At 37.0% G+C, this 20482-nt stretch overlaps 1 protein-coding gene across 5 annotated transcripts in view; it reads right to left on the bottom strand.

The window, feature by feature from the left end:
• The window catches only part of sbf2 (SET binding factor 2), a 159357-nt gene extending 141060 nt beyond the window's left edge, over positions 1–18297 (bottom strand). For 4 of the 5 annotated variants that reach the window (XM_051898458.1, XM_051898457.1, XM_051898459.1 and 1 more), the window contains exons 1-2: positions 18109–18296; positions 4532–4617 (exon numbers count right to left, since the gene is read on the bottom strand). In XM_051898458.1, coding sequence (XP_051754418.1) covers positions 4532–4617; positions 18109–18163 — 141 coding nt within the window. In that variant the 5' untranslated portion in view covers positions 18164–18296. Of the gene's footprint in view, positions 1–4531; positions 4618–18108 lie in introns of all 5 variants that reach the window. The other variant, XM_051898456.1, reaches the window with a different exon arrangement.
• Positions 18298–20482: the final 2185 nt, after the last annotated feature.

The following is a 20482-nucleotide window of genomic DNA, read 5'->3' as shown; positions in this document are numbered from 1 at the left end:
CTTGATTGAATTTGATATTGATTCATTTGTATATAATTCAGGTTATATAATTAGATAATTATATAATATTATATTACATAACAATTATTATATAATTATAAATAATTATCTAATATAATTAGATTATATACATGTTCATTGAATATATATATACACACATATATATATATATATAAATAAATCAAAACTCAAAAACTGAGTTGTAAACAAACATTTAAATTGTTTTCTTGACATTTGTTTTTAAACTGGACATTAGGCAGCGTTTCTATTTAACAGTATAATTATGCTTCTACTCCATTTCGTTGTTGAAATAGAAACATTTTAACGGTGTCCATCCTAATAAAAAAAAAAAAAACCTTGTTTTATTCAAACATACAATAAATAATGAAGAAATCACTAAATTGTTCAGTAAAAATATAATGAATATATAATATAGTGCTTATATTTAGCAAAATGCTCCTCATTAGCATTATTTTTTCTAGCTGACTATCCAGCTATGAACACTGATTAGATTTCCTAAGGTAAATTTAACTTTACGTGACATTGTTTATAAGCTTTTTTACTGACATCTTTCCACAGTTGAAACACTGAGCAATTAAACAAGACATGAAAAATGTGTACTGTTTCTTTCAACATACCCTCTGATGTTCATTCACATTTATTTGTTTAGTAAAGAGGAAGAGATGATCGTTCACATGCTGCTTGAACTAAGGCGCTACAGCAATCTGTCACGGCACATTACAGAGCTTCAAAGCGGTATTTATTGTTTGAATTTTGTGATAAAACTGACAGAAAGCCGAGACTTTGTTTCATTTCAAAAGACCCCAATATTCTTCAAGCGAAATTGAAGAACAAACTGCTGTGACGTCATTTCAAACAAAATCAGGTGAAAACGAAGTTTGTTTGGAGTTCAAAATGGCTTGCCAAAGCAAGCTTTCCAGAAAAGTTCGCTTCAGCTGGTAAACACCTTTGGACTACCATTGGTCTGTGGCGATTACATAATAGGTACACAAATTTGTTGTATGTTTATTTTGTTATTGGGCGGAAAGTGCACAGCACATATTTACATATTCATCTAAACATTGCTCTCAGCAGTGTGGGTGGCATTGGATGTTCGCTAACAGTATATATCGCTGTTCAAGTATTTCGAACTTTATTTTACCCCTAAACAAAGAATGAAAAAGAACTTTGCCGCGAGAATATCAGGGCCTTAATAAAGCCCAAAACTCTACAAATGATTAATGAAGTTTAATTCAAGCATCAACTGAAAACAGCACAGACTAAAAAAAGAGCTTAAAGAATCAATATCAGTTCTTTAAAATGAAGATCAATTAAAATCAATTAATCAATATTGTCAACCCAGCCCTACAATATAACCTATAGTGAACCAAAGAACCAACCATTATCCCTATTAGTCACTAGCGATTAGATAAGTTGATAAACCTGAACAAAAAGAGCCCCTATAATTGTGACTTCTGAGGAAGAGTTTTATCACATGATACTAGCAAATTCTGGTTTCTGATTTCAGTTTGAAAGGTTACTCTGGCACTTTGACAATGATCATTGGTGCCAGACTTGGTGGTTCCAACATCTACAACAATCTCTACAAAAAAATGGTGCACCACATAAACATAAAAATCCAGTGAATGGCAAGCCTTCCAGGCTGACACAAAGAACACTGATACTCAAAATAAACACTTTACAACTGCTAAAGGACATTCCCTAAACTTGCAGGAAGCCATTGAGTCTGTACGGAATAAAATCCCTATGGAATGTTTCCAGTGCTTCTGAATGCAAGTCTTCAGATATACAAGCAGTTCTTGAGGAAAAGGACCTCCATTGTATTATACCAAATAATGTGACTGCTCGGTGTATTTCAAACCACGGAAATGGAGTAATATTCAACTCCACTGTCTCTGTTAGACGAAACAACCATCATTCCTGGAGTGGGAAAGAGAACAAGTGCTCTTAGAGTCACAGACTTAAGTCAGTAAGAATTTATGATGATAAAAACAACATCTAAGTCCAGGATAGACCCAGATTGTGTAACCTGTTGGCTGACCAGAGTCTCAACCACCGCTGAAGATATTTAATTTGCGTTTTTCAACAGCCGATATTTTAGCCGACTGTAAATAAAGCTCATATTAAATTATAGTGACTTCAGAATCTGTGGGAAACAGTGTTCACAGCTTCATCTCTCAGCAGGTGAGTGTTAACATGAGTTAATGACCCTACCGATCTTCGCAGTGACCAATGAGCCTCTTTTGCTTTCAATAGCCAATGTCCTCCAGAGATCTGATGCAACCTTTTTCCACATCAAATGCAAAGCCACATATCATAAATAGTAAATAACATTGTTATTCATGGAGATTGTGTAACCACCAAGCATATTTCTTTGGTTTACTTACACTTAAATGACTAATAAAACAAGAAATGCAGAGGGAGAACAGTCTGTGTTTGGCTCAATGACAAATAAGAGGGCGATGTGCTAAAACACACGTGCCAAGTTCTTAGAAATGTCCTGTTTCATATTTTCGTATTATAGTTCTTTTGTATTCATGTTTGTTTTTTGTTTTTTTATAGCATTTTCAAGAAAAACATGATGTAATGGCTCTAAAAATGTCATATTGCGCAACCATTAGGTTCCTTACACCTTAAACACATACGAGTATCCACATCTTAATTATTTTCCAAAAAGTTTTAGTATTATGACTTATAATTCATAAATACAATTTTGGGAAGTCTCGCCACATGACATTTTAAAACCTTGTCATGAAAAGTTCAAATGACCTCGTATTTTTAAAGATTCTGCAGGGGTTATTATATTACATTATACTATGGGGCTTTTGAATGCTTGAATCTGATTGGTTGACAAACGTCTCTCTCTCTCTCTCTAATAACTCTATTAACAACTGCGTTATTCTGCTATCGATGGATGAAGCCTCCTTTACTAACTCTAAAATGACGTTTTGGAATTAGCAACGAAGGTTTGAGATAAGATGCGCAAGAAATTAGTCCTACACACAAGAGCGTTTTAAGGACAAAAACGTGACAAATAACTTGAAATACAACATCTGAACAATATCTTGAGGTGTGGTAAGCGTAGTAAAAGCAGAATAATTCACTCCGGTCTGTTGAATTACTAGAAAAATCAATTATTCCCATGGTCTATTCTCAGAAGGATTATGCCAAACTACTTAAAGGGATAGTTCACACAAAATTGAAAATTATCCCATGATTTACTCACCCTCAAGCCATCCTAGGTGACTATCTTCTTTCAGACGAACACAGAGTGAATCGGGGGCGAGACCCCCTGGAGCCGTATGGATTACTTTTATGATAGATGGATGCACTTTTTTGGGCTTCAAAATCTCAACCCTATTGACTCCCATTATAAAGCTTGGAAGAGGCAGGATATTTTTTTAATATATCTCCGATTGTGCTCGTCTGAAAGAAGATAGTCATATACACCTACTAGGATGGCTTGAGGGTGAGTAAATCATGGGATAATTTTCATTTTTGGGTGAACTATCACTAAGTTTTTTCCTTCAAAAATGTATCCCTTTTCTTCATTATATTAGGAAGTTGCATCACCTTGACATTTTTTACTTCATGCCCCTCAAAAAAATGTAAAAATTAAACTTAATTCAGATATTAAACACAATGTCATCAAAGAAGAGGTGTATTTTATATTAGAATTGTATCTTTATTTTATTTTTAATAAATTAATACACCCTCATAAAGACAAACTAGCATGTGCAGACCACAAGTCCAATATAGTTATAGTTGCGATGTGTCGCAAAGGTCAAGATTACATATTACGCGTTGATAAACAAATAAATAACAATCAACCAGACTGCAGCCCTACAGCTGGAGCAGGACTTTAGAAGCTTCTCACCTCAAGAACCAGGAAACTTTAAAGCCACTGCCACTTAGGAGATGCACAGCATGTATTTCTCAAGCTCAGATAAGCAAATATTTGGTCCTGAGTTAAGTTGACTTGTGTCTGCTAATTGGGCTGCAGTGTGTACAGCATTAGATCAGACTGAAGCACAGCAAAGCACTTCTGCACGCCATTTAAAAAATGGACAGGACACAAGGCTAGGAATTCTCCAATTAGAGCAAATGGAGGCGACTTGGATAAACCTAAAAGTAAACAATGATTATGCATTTGTTGACAAAAGGAAAGGCCGATATCAGAACCACATGAGTTTCCGAGGACGTGGGCAGAAGCATTCACAGATTTCAGTAACTTTGAGGGGGAAAAAGCTAAAAAAAACAAATTCATATTCTCCAGCAATGTCACATGTATTCTATTTAGAATGATCAAATAAATCAAGTGGGCAAACTGACCAATGGCAAAAACTGAAAATCCATCATAGAAAACAACTGGGAAAAACAATGAGGTATGAATATACAATGCTTTTTTTTCCATTCAGCTACTTTCAGAAGGCAGCTGCTCATGGATAAATGACCTGGGTCTACTTTTGGTTTTCTGTTTTCAGAAAACAGAACAGAAACGTCTCCTTACCATCTCCACACCCTGGGGAAATGCCGTGCCATCCCAGTCCTTTTTGGGGAAGCGTTGAATTATCTTGCCACATCCTTCACCAGATCCTAAAATTTATAGAAGAAGAAAAAGGCATTACTAAAATGTGTGATTTCAGCACCTTATTTTGAAAAATACATTTCGAAACAGCAGGAACTGTAGTATGGGGCATATCAGGACAATCCTGACCATAAAAATAATGTTAATATAAACGTGATCACAATTCCAGGTTTTCTAACTGGCAAAATCACTCCTCATGCATTCCTTTTGGTCTTTTGGCGTCTTTCCTGGCCCTTTTTTTGTTGTTGTTGTTGACAAAGAAAGTATTGTGTGCACAGGGCCAAGAGGGTTTTGTCAATTAGCGTTTACTAGTGTAAACATCGTAATGTGACAATACTGGTCCTTATAAACACAACTGCCCCTGGCAGGGAACCAAAAATAGAGAATGTAGCACATTTTAAAGTAACCGTGACTAAGAGGTCAAAGTGACCCAGGCTTTTCTAATTTAAAAGCAAACTGAAGGGTTCATTCATTAACACACACATGGAGTTAAGACATTATCGAATACTCAACTAGAAAAATGGAGCAAGATATCATTCTTCATCTGGGGAATATATCACTGACTGTGTTTTTGATAATATCTGGAATAGGGAAGTGGAACCTGGAGTAAATACTGGGTCAGGGTATGATGGAGATCTTTATAGTTATCATTATGTGAGTTTGGAAAGACCATTAACAAAATGTCATAACAGGCCAGATATGTATTGGACGAAAGTACTGTTGGTTTGTCACATTTTTGGACTAAATGACTGATCAAATGATAGACATCTTTATAAAGATATTGCTCTTGGAAATGGTCTGTTGAAATATGAAAAAAAAAAAAATAGATTCTGACTCTTTGGGAGAATGTTTGCCAAGATGTGTGATTGTGTGTATAATAGGAGAGTTGAATCCTAATGTGAAATGACATTAAAGGGATAGTTCACCCAAAAATGAAAATTCTGTCATCATTTACTCGCCAAACCTGTATGAATTTCATTGTGTTCTGTGGAGCACAAAAGATATTTTGAAAAATGTCTCAGTGTGTTTGTTAAGCATTTTCTTTTTAAATCTTTTCTTTGATGCAATCATATATTTCTTTGACGCAGACATGCAGCTTTTTTCTTAGAAAACAGTAGTGCTGACAGTCAACCTGCATGTAGATAAAATCATAGCTTTAAAAGGCAAAACACTGGCTTGAGCTACACTAAACAGATTAAGCACCGCTCATGGGTTTATGCGGACCATGCAGAAAGATACAAACTGAGTTCTGACTCACACTGTAACATGCTGTAATGTCATCAAACACTTGAGTTGGCAAACCAGATTATGGTTTAAGGATATACAGATTATGGATTATGGATATACCTTCATATATACATTTATAAATGAATATAATATGAATATAATACACCTAATCATTTTATGTGAAAATGTAAAATTAAAATAATTTCAATTGCATAATGTCTACACCTCAAGTCACCTAAATTTTGTGATAATTTGCATTACTTAAAATAAAAATAAATGTTTTCATTAGGGATGCACAATATATCGGTCACCATATCGGTATCGGCCCGATAAGAAAATTTGGCCGATATATTAAAGCCGATAAAAAATTGATTATTTCCTTCAGCTGAGACACTTAAGACGCCCACTATTCGCCATAATGGTTTTGAATTGCTTTACATATGATTGAAATCACTTCAAAAAAGGAAAATACAGTTTAGAGCAACAGTGCAATGCAAATCTGTCATATAGACTACATAAAATTATAATGAGAACATTATAATTGTGTGCATGGGACATGACTTTAGTGGTGAGACTTTTGTTTTTGTAATCAGGCTCTGATTACAAAATGGATGGATGGATGGATGGATGGATAAAAAAAATGGATTTAAATTTATCAGCCAATATATCGGTTATCGGCTTTCAAGTATAAAGAATTATTGGTTATCGGTATCGCCCAAAACTTTCATATCGGTGCATCCCTAGTTTTCGTAAACATCTTTTTCTCACCCAAAAATGTAAATTCTGTCATCATTTACTCATCCTCATGTCGTTCCAAAGTCAGTTATATAAATATGAAATATCTTTTTACATACCTTTTGTGTTCCACAGAGAAAAACGGTCATTTGAAACAACATAAGGGTGAGTAAATGATGACAAGATTTACATTTTTGCATGAACTATCCCTTCAAATGTTTGTAATCCAATCACGGATCGGTTAACATGATTGACAATAATGACACAGATAGCAGCAGGAATTTATAGGCTGTTGTCACTTTTAGAATGAATGCACGGATCCAATATAATGATACACATCAGATTTCTTTCTCAGCTATTACGTTCACTTAAAGTTAAAACATAATCGACTGTGTTTGAGAATACTTGCCGGGACGGGTATTTTTTAACATAATTTTGCGTGTATGTGTCCGTTCGAGCGCAAGGAGATGCGAAATAGGAATCAATTAGGTATCTACAGCCGCAGTCTAAGGTACCGTGAAGATAGTCGGTCTAAAGTACCGTAAAGATAGTCCGGTGACGTAGGACTGTGCACGACTTTCCAGTTCCCGCTGGATATCGTCCTCTGCATACATGCCTAAGAAAGCCTAACCTCGTCGTCAGTCCATCAGTCGTATTTTTTAAACTTCATTGTTGATTCGAATAGCAAACAACTCTTACTGCACGCACCGCAACAGACTTTAAAAAACAATGGTTGAAATAAAATGCTGCGTGAACTCAACAAATCAGCATGTTTAGCACCAAAGTCCCACCCCTAAAAGTTCCAGAAAAAGTACTACCTAGCAAGCAGGGGGAATTTTTTACCTGGAACTTCATTTAGACCCTGGTTCCTGCGGTCGAAACACACAGAGTACCACCCCAAAGTTCCTAGTTCCTGGGTAAAGTTCCTGCGGTGGAAAAGCGGCTTAAAAACACACCTTTGTGTGTGTCCACACTTCGGGTTTGCACTCGGATAATAGCGCAGGAGTACTAAATTGGCAAGAAAACACATGCAAATGAAAAACTTTCACTCTATGATGGTTAAACGTTGCAATTAATCCACGAATCACATGCATGCCAAAGAGTGGGGCCTGGTCCGTACGGCTCATGGATCAACTATGAACCCTTTAACCCCTACTCCTAAAATGAATGAATCTGAAGAAAATGCTGGTTTCTCGACTCCTTTTCATGTTTATGTCACCCACTATCGGTGATATCCACTTTCCACTATCGAGCAGCACAGTAGCCTTGATGTTGAGTAGTTATGGATCTCTAAGCTGGCAGGTTCCAGCCAATCAGCACTTAAGAAATCCACACATTCCAGAACATTCTACATTAATTGGTTCTTATTTCCCTTGTCGTTCATCACTACATGACATTAACATTAAACGTAACTGCCGTGTCCTGATTCTTAACCCCACGACAGAACAGAAACACATGATAGTAAGTATCCACTCTCAACAACATCCTGTGAGAAACACTGTCAAATGGTATTTTCCACTCCATATCTCATGATGTAAACTTGTTTAAAGAACATCTCAAACAACTGAAGTCTTAAGCAACAGTCATGACACAAACATCAAACTCAGCTAATGAAGTAAAATCTGGTCCTGACATGTGCATATCTGCACTCTGACCTGAAAACATCCTAAAGAAGAGAACAACACATCCAAACCTTGTCGTGAGGTGTGGTTCTACTTTGCGTTGGAGGAAAGACAAAACAATGAATCAGTATCCAAAACTGGAATCTGACACATTTACACAAACAACTCAAATACTCAAACATATTTAACATTTTTCTGAACAAAACATGAGTGGGTGCTTGCCTATGCAACATGTCACGACAATGCTTATTTATATCTATGCTTGATATAAAAAAATATCAAGTCCATTTATAATTTATTAGCAGTTTTGTTACAAGCAGTAAATTTGTACAGTCAGACGGTCATTGGGATGGATGGATGGATGGATGGATGGATGGATGGATGGATGGATGGATGGATGGACGGACGGATAAATGATGGATGGATGGATGGACGGATATATGATGGATGGATGGATGGATGGACAGACGGATGGAGGAAGGAAAGATTTAAGAAAGGATGGATGATGGATGGATGAATGGATAATGGACGGATATATGATGGATGGATGGATGGATGGATGGATGGATGGATGGATGGATGGATGGATGGATAGTTGGACAGATGGACGGAGGAAGGAAGGATGGAAGAAAGGATGGATGGACAGATATTGGACAGATATATGATGGATGGATGGATGGATATTGGACTGATATATGATCGACAGACGGACGGATGGATGGAGAAAGTAAGGAAGGAAAATAGGAAGGAAAGAATGATGAATGGATGGATGAAGGATGGATGATGAATGGATGATTGTTCAAATTCAATTAGAGAAAATTAAAGAAATGCAAGTCTTTCGCATTTCGGATGCTCAAAATGCTCTCACATTCATTCATGTTATCAAAACAATACTCCAGATTTATCCTCATTTTTATTGTTCACTGGAAATTTAATCTGTCTTTCTGCCCAGGCATTTTTCTGTAAATCAGACAGCACAGACAGCAGAACAGTAGGGAGTTAGCGTCTCTTTGCGTCACCACCATGTTAACGTCTAACTCGAACCGGCTCATCACAGGTGTGTAAGAGAAACAAATCACATCCCATCTGTACAGGGCTTCGGAAAAATTCTGATGCCCGAGTTCTGCACTATATCAATTATGTAAAGCAAATATTTTGCCTTACAAAACAAGTGAGTGTTTTTCCAGAAATCCCAGATCCATCCCACAATCGGCCATCACACTGCTGTCCAAAAAACAAGATATGAAAAGGAATATGCTATCATTTGCATGGTAAAGGGTATGAAAGATTAGCAAATTTGTGATGTCAAAACATCGAGATTCCAGGAAGAGCGCCAGTAGACCCGAGCAGCTGCGGAACTGAAAAATAAATGTCGGGAGCGAAATGTAACTCATAGGGTTTTCCAAAGGGTTGATGCGCCAGAAACGAATACAACAAATAGCAATATGACATAAGTGTAATTTATTTTGGCTGTCTGAAGTCAACCACGCCACTGGATGCTCTGAACAAAGGTGCAAAGCAGTTCAGCATCAAAGATCCTCGAGCTCTTGCTGATGATCATATTATGACTTCTTATTACAACTGGTCAAACAAAACTGCATAGAATGAAATATGGTCAACAATGTCAGAGAGTTGGGGTAGAGGTCATCCAATGCAAACCACTCCAGATATTTCCATATTACCACTTATCAGGAAACTAGATGTGATCAACCCAAGTTCATCAACAGTTCATCAGTATAACCTTTCACCAGCTTTAGTGAGGGACAAAGACAGCAGGCAAATCATTTGACAAATTCAATCATCTTTGTTTTTCCATTTTAAAAGAACACTGAAGACACTTGCATTCATTTTTTCTGATCAAGTACACTTTGTCTGAAACGATAAACATCTTAATGGCAAATCGGAATTATCCAAGCCAAAACTGCAATCTTCTCTTGCAAAACAGCCTAGATGAAGAGACCAAAACAAAGTGTCACTTCCGTGACACGATTCCAATTGATTCCAATTCCAGCACCTTATCTTTCCATGAAGCAATCAGTCCTAAAATCAACATCCTACCATCCATTAAATGTTAATAGAGGTGTTAAAATGAGACTATTGGTAATAAACTTCAAACATTTATGTGTTCTGCCAATTGAGTTTTCCACTGTCCAGTGGCAGCAAAACATTTCCTCTGTACATTAAAAGGGTCATTTCCAACCACAAGGCACTCATTTACGTTAGCAGCATAGACTCTGTTTGCACGTATTTGTGATTTTGCCAGGAATTGACTCTTTCGTTTGACAGGAAATCAAAGTAGGAAGCAGATATCAATAACAAACGGACATTAAAAAGGAGGACTGTCCCCATAGGACGATGCTTTGGATCAAAAGCTTCTTTTAATGATAGTCAGTCATAAAAACATAATTCCCCAAGGACACAAATCTTGTGTTTATTATCTGAATCTGAAGAGTAAAATGTTCAGGGCAAACACACAAAAGAACAGTGTGAACATTAAGGCGAACATTTAAGCAAATCCAAAAGTAGTTCTGGGTGATGTATAGAATATTCACAATATATACTTTTCTCAAGATGTAATATAAGTCTCTGGTGTCCCCAGAATGTGTCTGTGAAGTTTCAGCTCAAAATACCCCACAGATCATTTATTATAGCTTGTCAAATTTGCCCCTATTTGGGTGTAAGCAAAAAAATTCCATTTTTGTGTGTGTCCCTTTAAATGCAAATGAGCTGCTGCTCCCGGCCCCCTTTCCAGAAGAGGGCGGAGCTTTAACAGCTCGCACTTTAGTTGCTCAACAACAACAAAGCTGGAGAATCTCACGCAGTCAAAATGAGGATTGTCAGTAACGGTGTTCAGCCTTAAATTGTTCAAACCGGAGTCGACACTGATGGAGAGACTCAGGAAGAAGTTACAACTTTTAGAATGAAACTGGACGTTTCTGAACAGTTAGTGGATAAACTTATGTAGTTGCTGTGGAGTTGATTCAACTCATCGACTAGCATGTGCTGTCATGTTAATCTTTTGTGCAAATCCAGTGTTGAATTGTCCCTCGTTTGTGAAGCAGTCCGCCTTAAAATGACATCATTTTAGTAGTCTAAGATGTTTTGTGGGTGAGTCATAAGTAACACAGAAACATTTCTGTCAAACACAACTTCTGTTTGTGCTAGCATAAAGTAATAGAGTGTATGGAGGCTAAGGGAAAGCACACGGAAAGTGGAGCTGCCTGAACCAAAGAAACGCATGCATTACTTAAAAATACTTACATTTTCTTCATCTGCAGCCTTGCCTCGCTTGCAAAAACAAAATGGCAGCGCCGTGGGTGGAAAGTGCAGATTATAAGAAGACCCCCTTCCTACGTCACAAGGGGAGCGAAATCTGAGCGGTTCATTTTTTCACATGCTTGCAGAGAATGCCTTGCCAAAACAAAGATACTGGGTTGTCCTTTTTCACGTTTTCTGGGTTGGAAGATGCACCGGGACCCGATTATAGCACTTAAACATGGACAAAGTCAGATTTTCATGATATATGTCCCCTTTAAAGATTTCGCTGTTTCTGGTAAGTGGCCGATACCAATACTGATTTCTACAGTTGAGCATGACCAATGACAGATATAAACGATTCATAATCCAATTTTAAAAATGTTAGAAAATAAATGTTCTGGACTAAATTAACACTTATTTCAACATTTAGGCAAAAATACATTAATTTATGTTATAGGGCTGGGAGGTATGACAATGTCTATCGTTAGAGATTTTGCTACATCGCGGTATGTATGCGTAGCACAGCACATTTGACACCTTAGAGTGCTGAAACATATGAAAGAGACAATAACACATGCTTGATGTTAAAAATAGTTACTAAGCGCAATAAGCTGTGACAAAGAACTCATTGTGGTGCTCATGCTGACTCACACACAGCTGAAGCCCGTGCACAGAAAGCTGCTGCGATATCAAATTCAGTTCTCTTTCACATCTTAGGCTGCGTTCACACTGTCAGTCCAAATGCGATTATTTGTGTGGATTCTGATCTAAAATTACTGATGTCCACATTGTGTATCGCAACTGTGCAGATTCGATTTGTGTGTCCATGCCGCTCTTTTCGTTTTAAATATCTGCATTGGTATCTATGGCATTGACGTTGTGTTAGTAGGCATACGCCAAAAACAGACAATTGCATGACAGGTATGATTCAGTTGACGGCACTTCTCATTCATTTTTATGGTATCCGCAAACAGCGACTGACTGTCGCACAACTCTGAACTCTGATTGGTTATCAAGGCACACGTGATCCAAGTTAGCCGTTACACCTTTTCCATGGACCCTCGTATCTCCCTCCCAATAATAAGACCATCTCTGTTAAACAGCTGGGTGTAAACCGGATGTGTATCAGCATAATGGACCTGTGCATTCGGTCTTAAAGTGACAGCAGCCTAATACACCTGCTGCTCTTTGTGTCATTAATGATTATTATAATTATTAATTATTATTATTATTATTATTATTATATATGTTGACAAAACTGATACAAAGGGGAAACTGACTTCACAGATACAGATAATCTCAAAATGGGCAAGTCAGTTTATCATTATCTATGTGATAATGTCAAAACAAAAGAACAAAGAATTTTCAAAGCAGGATTTTCACTGAATTGTATGCCATTGGAATCCTGATCGGTTACAGCAGTTGTGCATATATTTCATGTACAGAATATTACAAACCAAAGCTTTTAAACAAAAGAAGTATCATTTTGAATAGCTAAACATTTCAAAAAGTTCATAATTGAAGCTGAACACGGGTCAGAATCTTGCTTAATAATGTATAATCACATTCGTCTGGACTATTTTGGAAAGCAGCCTACTTCCTAAAAACACTAATTATTAGACACTACAGCCATCCATTAAAATAAACTGTCAGGAAGAGCCAAGAAAACATTGCTCATCCACTAACACCAACAGCTAATTTGTTGCAGTGTTCCAGTAGATGGACCAGCTCATCAGAAACTGAAGAAGTTTCCAACATTAAGGTCCAGATTTGATCACCGCATGCCACTATTCCCAAGGGTTCACAGCTGTCAAGTAAAAAAAGAGAGATCACACAAACATCTGCAAATGGAAATGCTTGAAAACACCCTGTTTTGTTCATGATATATTTAGTGTTCCACACCAGGTTTTACTTACTTACATTATGTAATTCGTTTTTCAGCATTCAAGTTTAATCAGTACAGGATCTTACAAAGAATATAAACTGCATGATACGTTAAAAGAAATCATGTTTCCTGGTTTCCCTTTGCCAATGACCATCATACAGCAGCATTTATAGACATTGTCACCTATTGTATGAATAAGCGTTATAGCTTTATAATGTTTGTTCCTGACAAATACAGTCATACTTACCGATAAGAAAAATACCTCAGAACATAACCAAACCTTTAGATATACAATGACGGTGCACTTGTATAACTATGAATGGAAGAAAGTGCAACTTGCAATATGGCCGAATAAGTCCCGCTTTCTAAATAAAAGAGCCAATCGCCAATTGGTAAAGTCATTGCATCACTGCAGATGCCATTGGAAGCTCCGGTTGCTTTAGGAACAGTCAGTGATCTGAGACTCTCTCTTAGGACTGCTTGTGCTCATTGGCTGGTTTTTGTCATGATTTGAGCGTTTAGAAACAAAAATTATGAGACAGTTGTTGTAAGATTTCATTGGTGATTTCAAATATGACATTTAATTGTAAGCTTGGTGAACAGCTTTGGAGAATTTGATGTTTCCTCATTCAAAGAGACAGGAGCTGCACTTGCATGACTGAAATAGCTGCCCGAGAGGCATTTCAAAGATGGCTGCCAAGTGAGATGACTTGGCTAAAAGGAACTTTGACATAACAGAATATGTCATACAACAACTTACTCTCTCTAAACAACTTGGAACTTGGCCTTCTTCTGCGAAACACAAAAGAAGATATTTTGAAGAATGTTTCAACTGTTTTTGTCCATACAATGAAAGTTAATTCTGTTCAAAACAACATTGTGCTCTGCTGACACATTTTCCAGAATATCTTTTTTCTGTTCCACTAAAGTTATACAAGTTTGGAATAACATGAGGGTGAGTAAACAATAACAGAATTTAAATTTTTGGGTGAATTATACCTATAAAACCACAATGACACTATGCATTTTGCAAAACAGCCGGGTAAACAGCTGCTGCTTTGATGATGCAAGTGTACTGTGGTTCAGACCCAAATATTATAAAGGGAACACAATCTAGCGGGGGAAGGTGGAGGGTGAGCAATCGAACTTGGGTTCGGACCAGGCAATTGAACCAAGTGTAAAAAGCACTTGCCCTGCTTCCAATTTCACTGGCCCCAGAACAAAAAAAAAAATTACATATATTTTACCTCAACCCTTAAATGCATGAATGTTCCACCAATCATTATTACATATTCGGGTCTTTAGCGACCCATATCTATATCTAACACAAATGGCTCTCTTACTGCCGCAATAGTATAAAACTCTACAAAAGAATAAAATAAAGCATATTTCGTTACCTTTTGGAACTTGAAAGGGTTCAATTTGAGCAGATGTTTTTACCATCATCACTGTCCTCGTCAGAGCTCATTTCCCCCGTACATTCAGCATCTGGCTCACATTCACAATCGTTTTCAACATCTTCAAAATCCATTTGATTGCTGACAGCTTCTTCGCCAGTGACAGTGACACTAATATTTGATTGCGTAAAGTATTGCTCTGCAATAAATTGCTGAGTCATTTCAAGTTTTGAAGATGTTATTTGTGATTCAATTATTGTTGTGCAGAAAAAATATACTTACACTGTTACAATATTAAAAAATTGTTTACCATAAATCATGTCAGGTTTGTAAATATTTTAAATATCCTGAATAGCCTGAAATGATACAGATTTAAATTTATAAACCCATTTTTCTGGAAAACAACCAAAGTCAATGTGATGAGCAACGCATCACAGACAACCAAATGTATTTATAACCAAAGGTTATAACCAAATGTATAACCAAACAATACCAATAAATGTAGTGACAACAATGGAGCACCGGCTGACCGGACAAGTGAAATTTCCACCATCTGCCAGTGACCCATCAGACTATCCTAATGGTTGAGCCATGTTGTGGTGACAGCCTTCTTTACATGTAAAAGATTGTATTCCAGTTATAAGGAAAGTGAAGGAAGGAAATATACAGGTTGGTTTCATATCTTAAAACAATACTCTTTTCTGACCCTCTGTATGTTCAAAGTAACATTCTCAGCTACGAATGCATGACAAAATAGAGGGGAAAAAGTCTCTCTGAGCAGTTCTTTCAGAAAATTGCTCTGAGAAACATCTAAATTAGAAATGTGCAATGCCTTCTCATTTATTATCTTTATCTGAAAGGGGATAAAAATTCCAGCTACACTTTTTCTGTGAGGATGATGCCTGAATTCACACAACCCCCCACGGATGCCAGGAACACAGAGTTCCTTTGCACAACACAGCCATTTATGCACTGGAAATCTGTATGAGCCTAAAACGGGGGATACTGCTTACCTATTCATATGCCACAAGTGACAGAGACGATTCAGAAAGAGCAGGCTTAAAGTCTGAAGCCTGGAGGAAAGCCAGCTTATCTGATGCCCTCATAGAGGCAAGTCAGTGTCTTTGAGCGACTGAAAGGCCTCACTCATTTGAACTCTATGGACGCTTAGTATAATTGCTGAGAAGGACACTGTAGCATCACCAAGACTCCTAAAAAACATAAACAGTTGTCCATTCACGGAAGATCAGTTCAATTAAGAAGGACTGTGGAAATGCCTGGAGTTCGGCTCACAATTATAGAATTTATGGGTATGGACATTTTCACTTTAAATAATTCAAACCCAGACTGATTTTTCTACTAAAACACAGAAAAAACCTATGGAAGCTTGTTTCTGCCACTAAATGAAAGATAAAAAAAGGTAATTGCGACTTTTTTCTCACAGTTGCGAGATATAAACTCACAATTGTGAGAAATAAAATCAGAATTGCATATTATAAATTCAGAAACATATAAACTCCAATTCTGAGGAAAAAAGACTGACTTTTTTTCTTAGAATTGTGACTTTATATCTCACAATTCTGGCTTTATAACTCGCAATTCCCACTTTATAACTCGCAATTCTGACTTTATCTCGCAATTCTAACTTCATCTTGCAATTCCGCCTTTATATCTCGCAATTCTGACTTTATATCACACAATTCCGACTTTATATCTCGCAATTCCTACTTTATCTCGCAATTCCGGCTTTATCTCGCAATTCCAACTTTATCTCGCAATTCCGACTTCATTTCGCAATTTCGACTTCATTTCGCAATTTCGACTTCATATCACGCAATTCTAACTTTATATCGCGCAATTCCTACTTTATCTCACAATTCCAACTTTCTCGCAATTCCGACTTCATCTCGCAATTCCGACTTTATAACTCGCAATTCCGACTTTATAACTCGCAATTCCGACTTCATATCACGCAATTCCGACTTCATATCACGCAATTCCGACTTTAACTCGCAATTCCGACTATATAACTCGCAATTCCGACTTTATATCGCACAATTCCGACTTTATATCACGCAATTCTGAGAAAAAAAAAGTCAGAATGGCGAAATGTAATTACCTTTTTGATTTTTTTATTCAGTGGTGGATAGAAGCTTCTATAGAAACCAAAATGAAAGTTTTCATTTAACAAGAAACTGATACTGTCAATCCAGCTCCAGAGTCCAGACAGCTGACATGTTTACCCACTGCAGCTTATCTACATTGTGTGCATAAAACAGACGCTGACACAGTCAAAACGTGCCATTGGAGAAGTGCTAATTAAACGTCACAGTTTCGTCTAAAAATATTTTTGTTGCTGCTGGGATTTCGGTGCATCACTAGTTTCAAGACTCTCTGGCCTTGGAAGTGGGCTCAGATCTTCATGTTAGCTATAATCCCGTTCTTGTGACAGTTAAAGGGCTAAATAAGTGTAATAAGGGATACTGAACATCACTCTACAGCAGTGGTTCCCAACCACGTTCCTGTGGTTGGGAACCACTGCTGTGATGGGGGGGCTCCAGGAACGTGATTGGGAACCCCTGCTTTACAGCATCGTTTGTGTGCAGACGTGCGGTTTCCAGGTGACCTGCTGCTTCCTTCAGTCTTTACGCATGTAAACATGATCATGTGCCGTGAATGAGAGCACCTGTAAACTCCAAACTATTACGCACAGCTCGAGACACGTAAAGTCCTGTTTCCTCTGCATCCGCTTTCCACAACACAGGAAGAGCTCTCCGGCGGATCCGTATGAACACACACACACCGCACCGGACCGCTCTCTACTGACCCAAACCTCAGGGCCAAATGTGGAAATCAATGCGGTATAAAGCGCTTAAATTGCCATTTAGAGATCAATGCGTGCGGCTTGGAAACACATAGTAACAAGTGACCGCATGAGTCATTGCTCGCGTGCTTTATTTTCACTGTTTACATGTACACGCGACCAAATACAGTAAGGTGTGTGCTGAGATTTACTCACTTAAAAACTCATATATATACTAAAAACACATGATACAGTATGTTATCATAAAAACATTTGCTTGAGCGGTTTAAAACAAAAGCAAAAGCAACACACGATCAAAGCCAGCTTTAAACCTCCCATTCAGACAAACACGTAGCTGCCTACGTAATTCATAAACATAAACAGCAATAATCAGTGTTGTTCCCTGATAAAACCGACGCGTTATTCCTATTGATATCGATTATAATACTTCAAAGAAAGTGAAATCCATCCATTAATCTCTTGAACCGCAGCAGCAGCAGCACTATTGCAGTAGTTGTTGCTAACGGCCTAAATAAATCACAACACTCCTCCAAACACACACCGCAACTTACCAGACTTATCCTGGTCGTATCCCACTACTATAAAGTAATCAGCCAGTCTAGCCATGTTTTCCTCTTTTGGCGAAATTCTGCAACACAATTCAGCATTTTTCTTTCTTCAAAAGCACAGCCATGTTTGACACAGAGAGAGCCAGTGCGCCTGCGTGGACTGGCGGTTGTCCGTGCATGGGCGTGGGTCCTGCATTCACTTACACTAGTAACGATAATAAACATATTACACACTATCATACATTGAAAGGAACTGACCTGACGTCGTGTGATGTTATACTACTACAAAAAATTCATGTTTCAACCTCTATTACGTGGACTTTGCAAAAGTTGGTAGCTAATTCTCGATGCAGCACTGATACCCGTCATGCCCTCAGGATTTGTTTTTGTTTTTATGATGCCACAACCCTGTATATCTTTCAAAATAATATTCAATATTATATTCCCCGGTAAAGTTGGAACAGATGATCGGTAAAAGTGGGACAGAGATTGTAAGTTTAAAAAGTTACATAAGTAGGCTAATTTCACTTTATGTCAAGGTCCCTACTGGAATCTCATTTCAGCTGGTTTTTATACCAGCTCTAACCAAATACCAGGTCAATCGTAGACCCACCAGTCCAGATGATCCATAATCTAGATCCTTTTGGACCAGACCACAAATTACCCACATCATAACCCTATGAAAATATCCAGACCAGCTGTAAATGACATGGCTCTTATTAGTTCATAATAGTATAAATAATGTTCACAACCCTTCAGAAAAGTTTTATAGCCTACTGCCCCACCCTGAAATGAGTATAAGATCCTCACAAATTACTTTCTACAATAGGCTTTATGTTTAATTTTTTACATAATATTATTTTATTTATATATTTAAATGGTTTATTTTTAAAATTGTCCATATATTTATATTATTCATTCCCATTGAGAATAAAGCAGTTTACATTAGTACTGAATGATTACCATATACACTTACCATGGTATTTACCAAGGATAAACTTCCAGGAATGGCATAGTACATACATATTTGTTAAATGACATTTCTCAAGGAATGTTGCAGTTTTCAAATTCCTCTTTACTCATCCTGATCACCCCAAAACAACAACAATATGAAATTGCTCAATGACATCAGGGTGTTCAGTGACTCAATATAACTGTAGCATACCTGAACATGTAACGCACAGGTATACTTCACACCTGCCTTAATGGGTTCCCTCATCTTACATGATCAAATATCAGCAATGCTTGTGATGGCTTTGACATGTTGGTTTAGCAAACAATATTTACCATATATGGGCTGAGAGGCAAACAACGGGATGGTGTCAGTGTGTGGATGTTGTGCAATCTTTGACTTCCCATATAAGGATAAATCAGGATTGTGCAGTAATTAACATGAGCTGATGACATTTATGTGGAATAAATGTTGGTGGTTCAATGAAAAACAAAAACAAATTAGTTTTAGATATAATGGAATTTAAAAATAATAATAATAATAATATTTATAACTAGGTGAAGGTCATCAAGCATTCTCCCCCAAATGTAAATGTACCGTTATCAGTGTTTACATATCCTGGAATAGACAGTTTTACCTCTTGCATAGAAAAACTGACAAGTTTAACTCAAAGGTACTTCAGTAGTCATAGATCAACTGTGTTTATTTTCTAAATGACTATCAATATACGCATAATGGTCCTTTCTGACACTGTCATGAGCATTATATTTGTCTTTAAATACATATATTTTTCTTTAAATCTTCATGTACCATGTTAAAACTAAATCGCTTCATTAAATTATGTTATATTATATTATTATATACTTATGTGTCAGTTAAAATGAGTTAAATCAAGCTGAAATTAATTGCACTCCATTATTGTTTATGCAGAATATTAATTAAGTTTTGTGTGTGAAACTGTTTTGTCTTTTTTAGGGACAAATCATAGTTGCACCCCCAACCAACACCTACACTGTAAAAACACTGTTGTCACAACATTTTTTCTTCTGTCAAATCAACTTCAATAATTAATGTGGTTCAGATAACATAATATTTTTGAGTTTCTGTTGATTAAACCATTCGCCTTCATTGTATTAACTCAAATTTTTAATTTCAATGAACTCAAAATTTTAAGGCAAACAAGTAGCTTATTTTTTTTAAGTTAAACCAACAGTGCTGATATAAAAATCATAAGCAATTTGGTGTTTTTCAAAAAATTCCCCAGATTGGCAGTTGCTTATTATTCCCAGAAACACTGATAAAAATCCATTAAGTTATTTCAGCAATAACCCATCAATACCCCCAGTTTCGTTTTCATCTCTTTCATGCTCTAATTGAATTGAAGAGAGGAAGTGCTGGGATGAGAGAGTGTGTCATGAGCCCCTC

This window comes from Ctenopharyngodon idella, chromosome 7 (genome assembly GCF_019924925.1).
Source record: "Ctenopharyngodon idella isolate HZGC_01 chromosome 7, HZGC01, whole genome shotgun sequence".
NCBI classification, from domain to species: Eukaryota; Metazoa; Chordata; class Actinopteri; order Cypriniformes; family Xenocyprididae; genus Ctenopharyngodon; species Ctenopharyngodon idella.
This window is presented reverse-complemented; position numbering and strand designations above follow the sequence as displayed.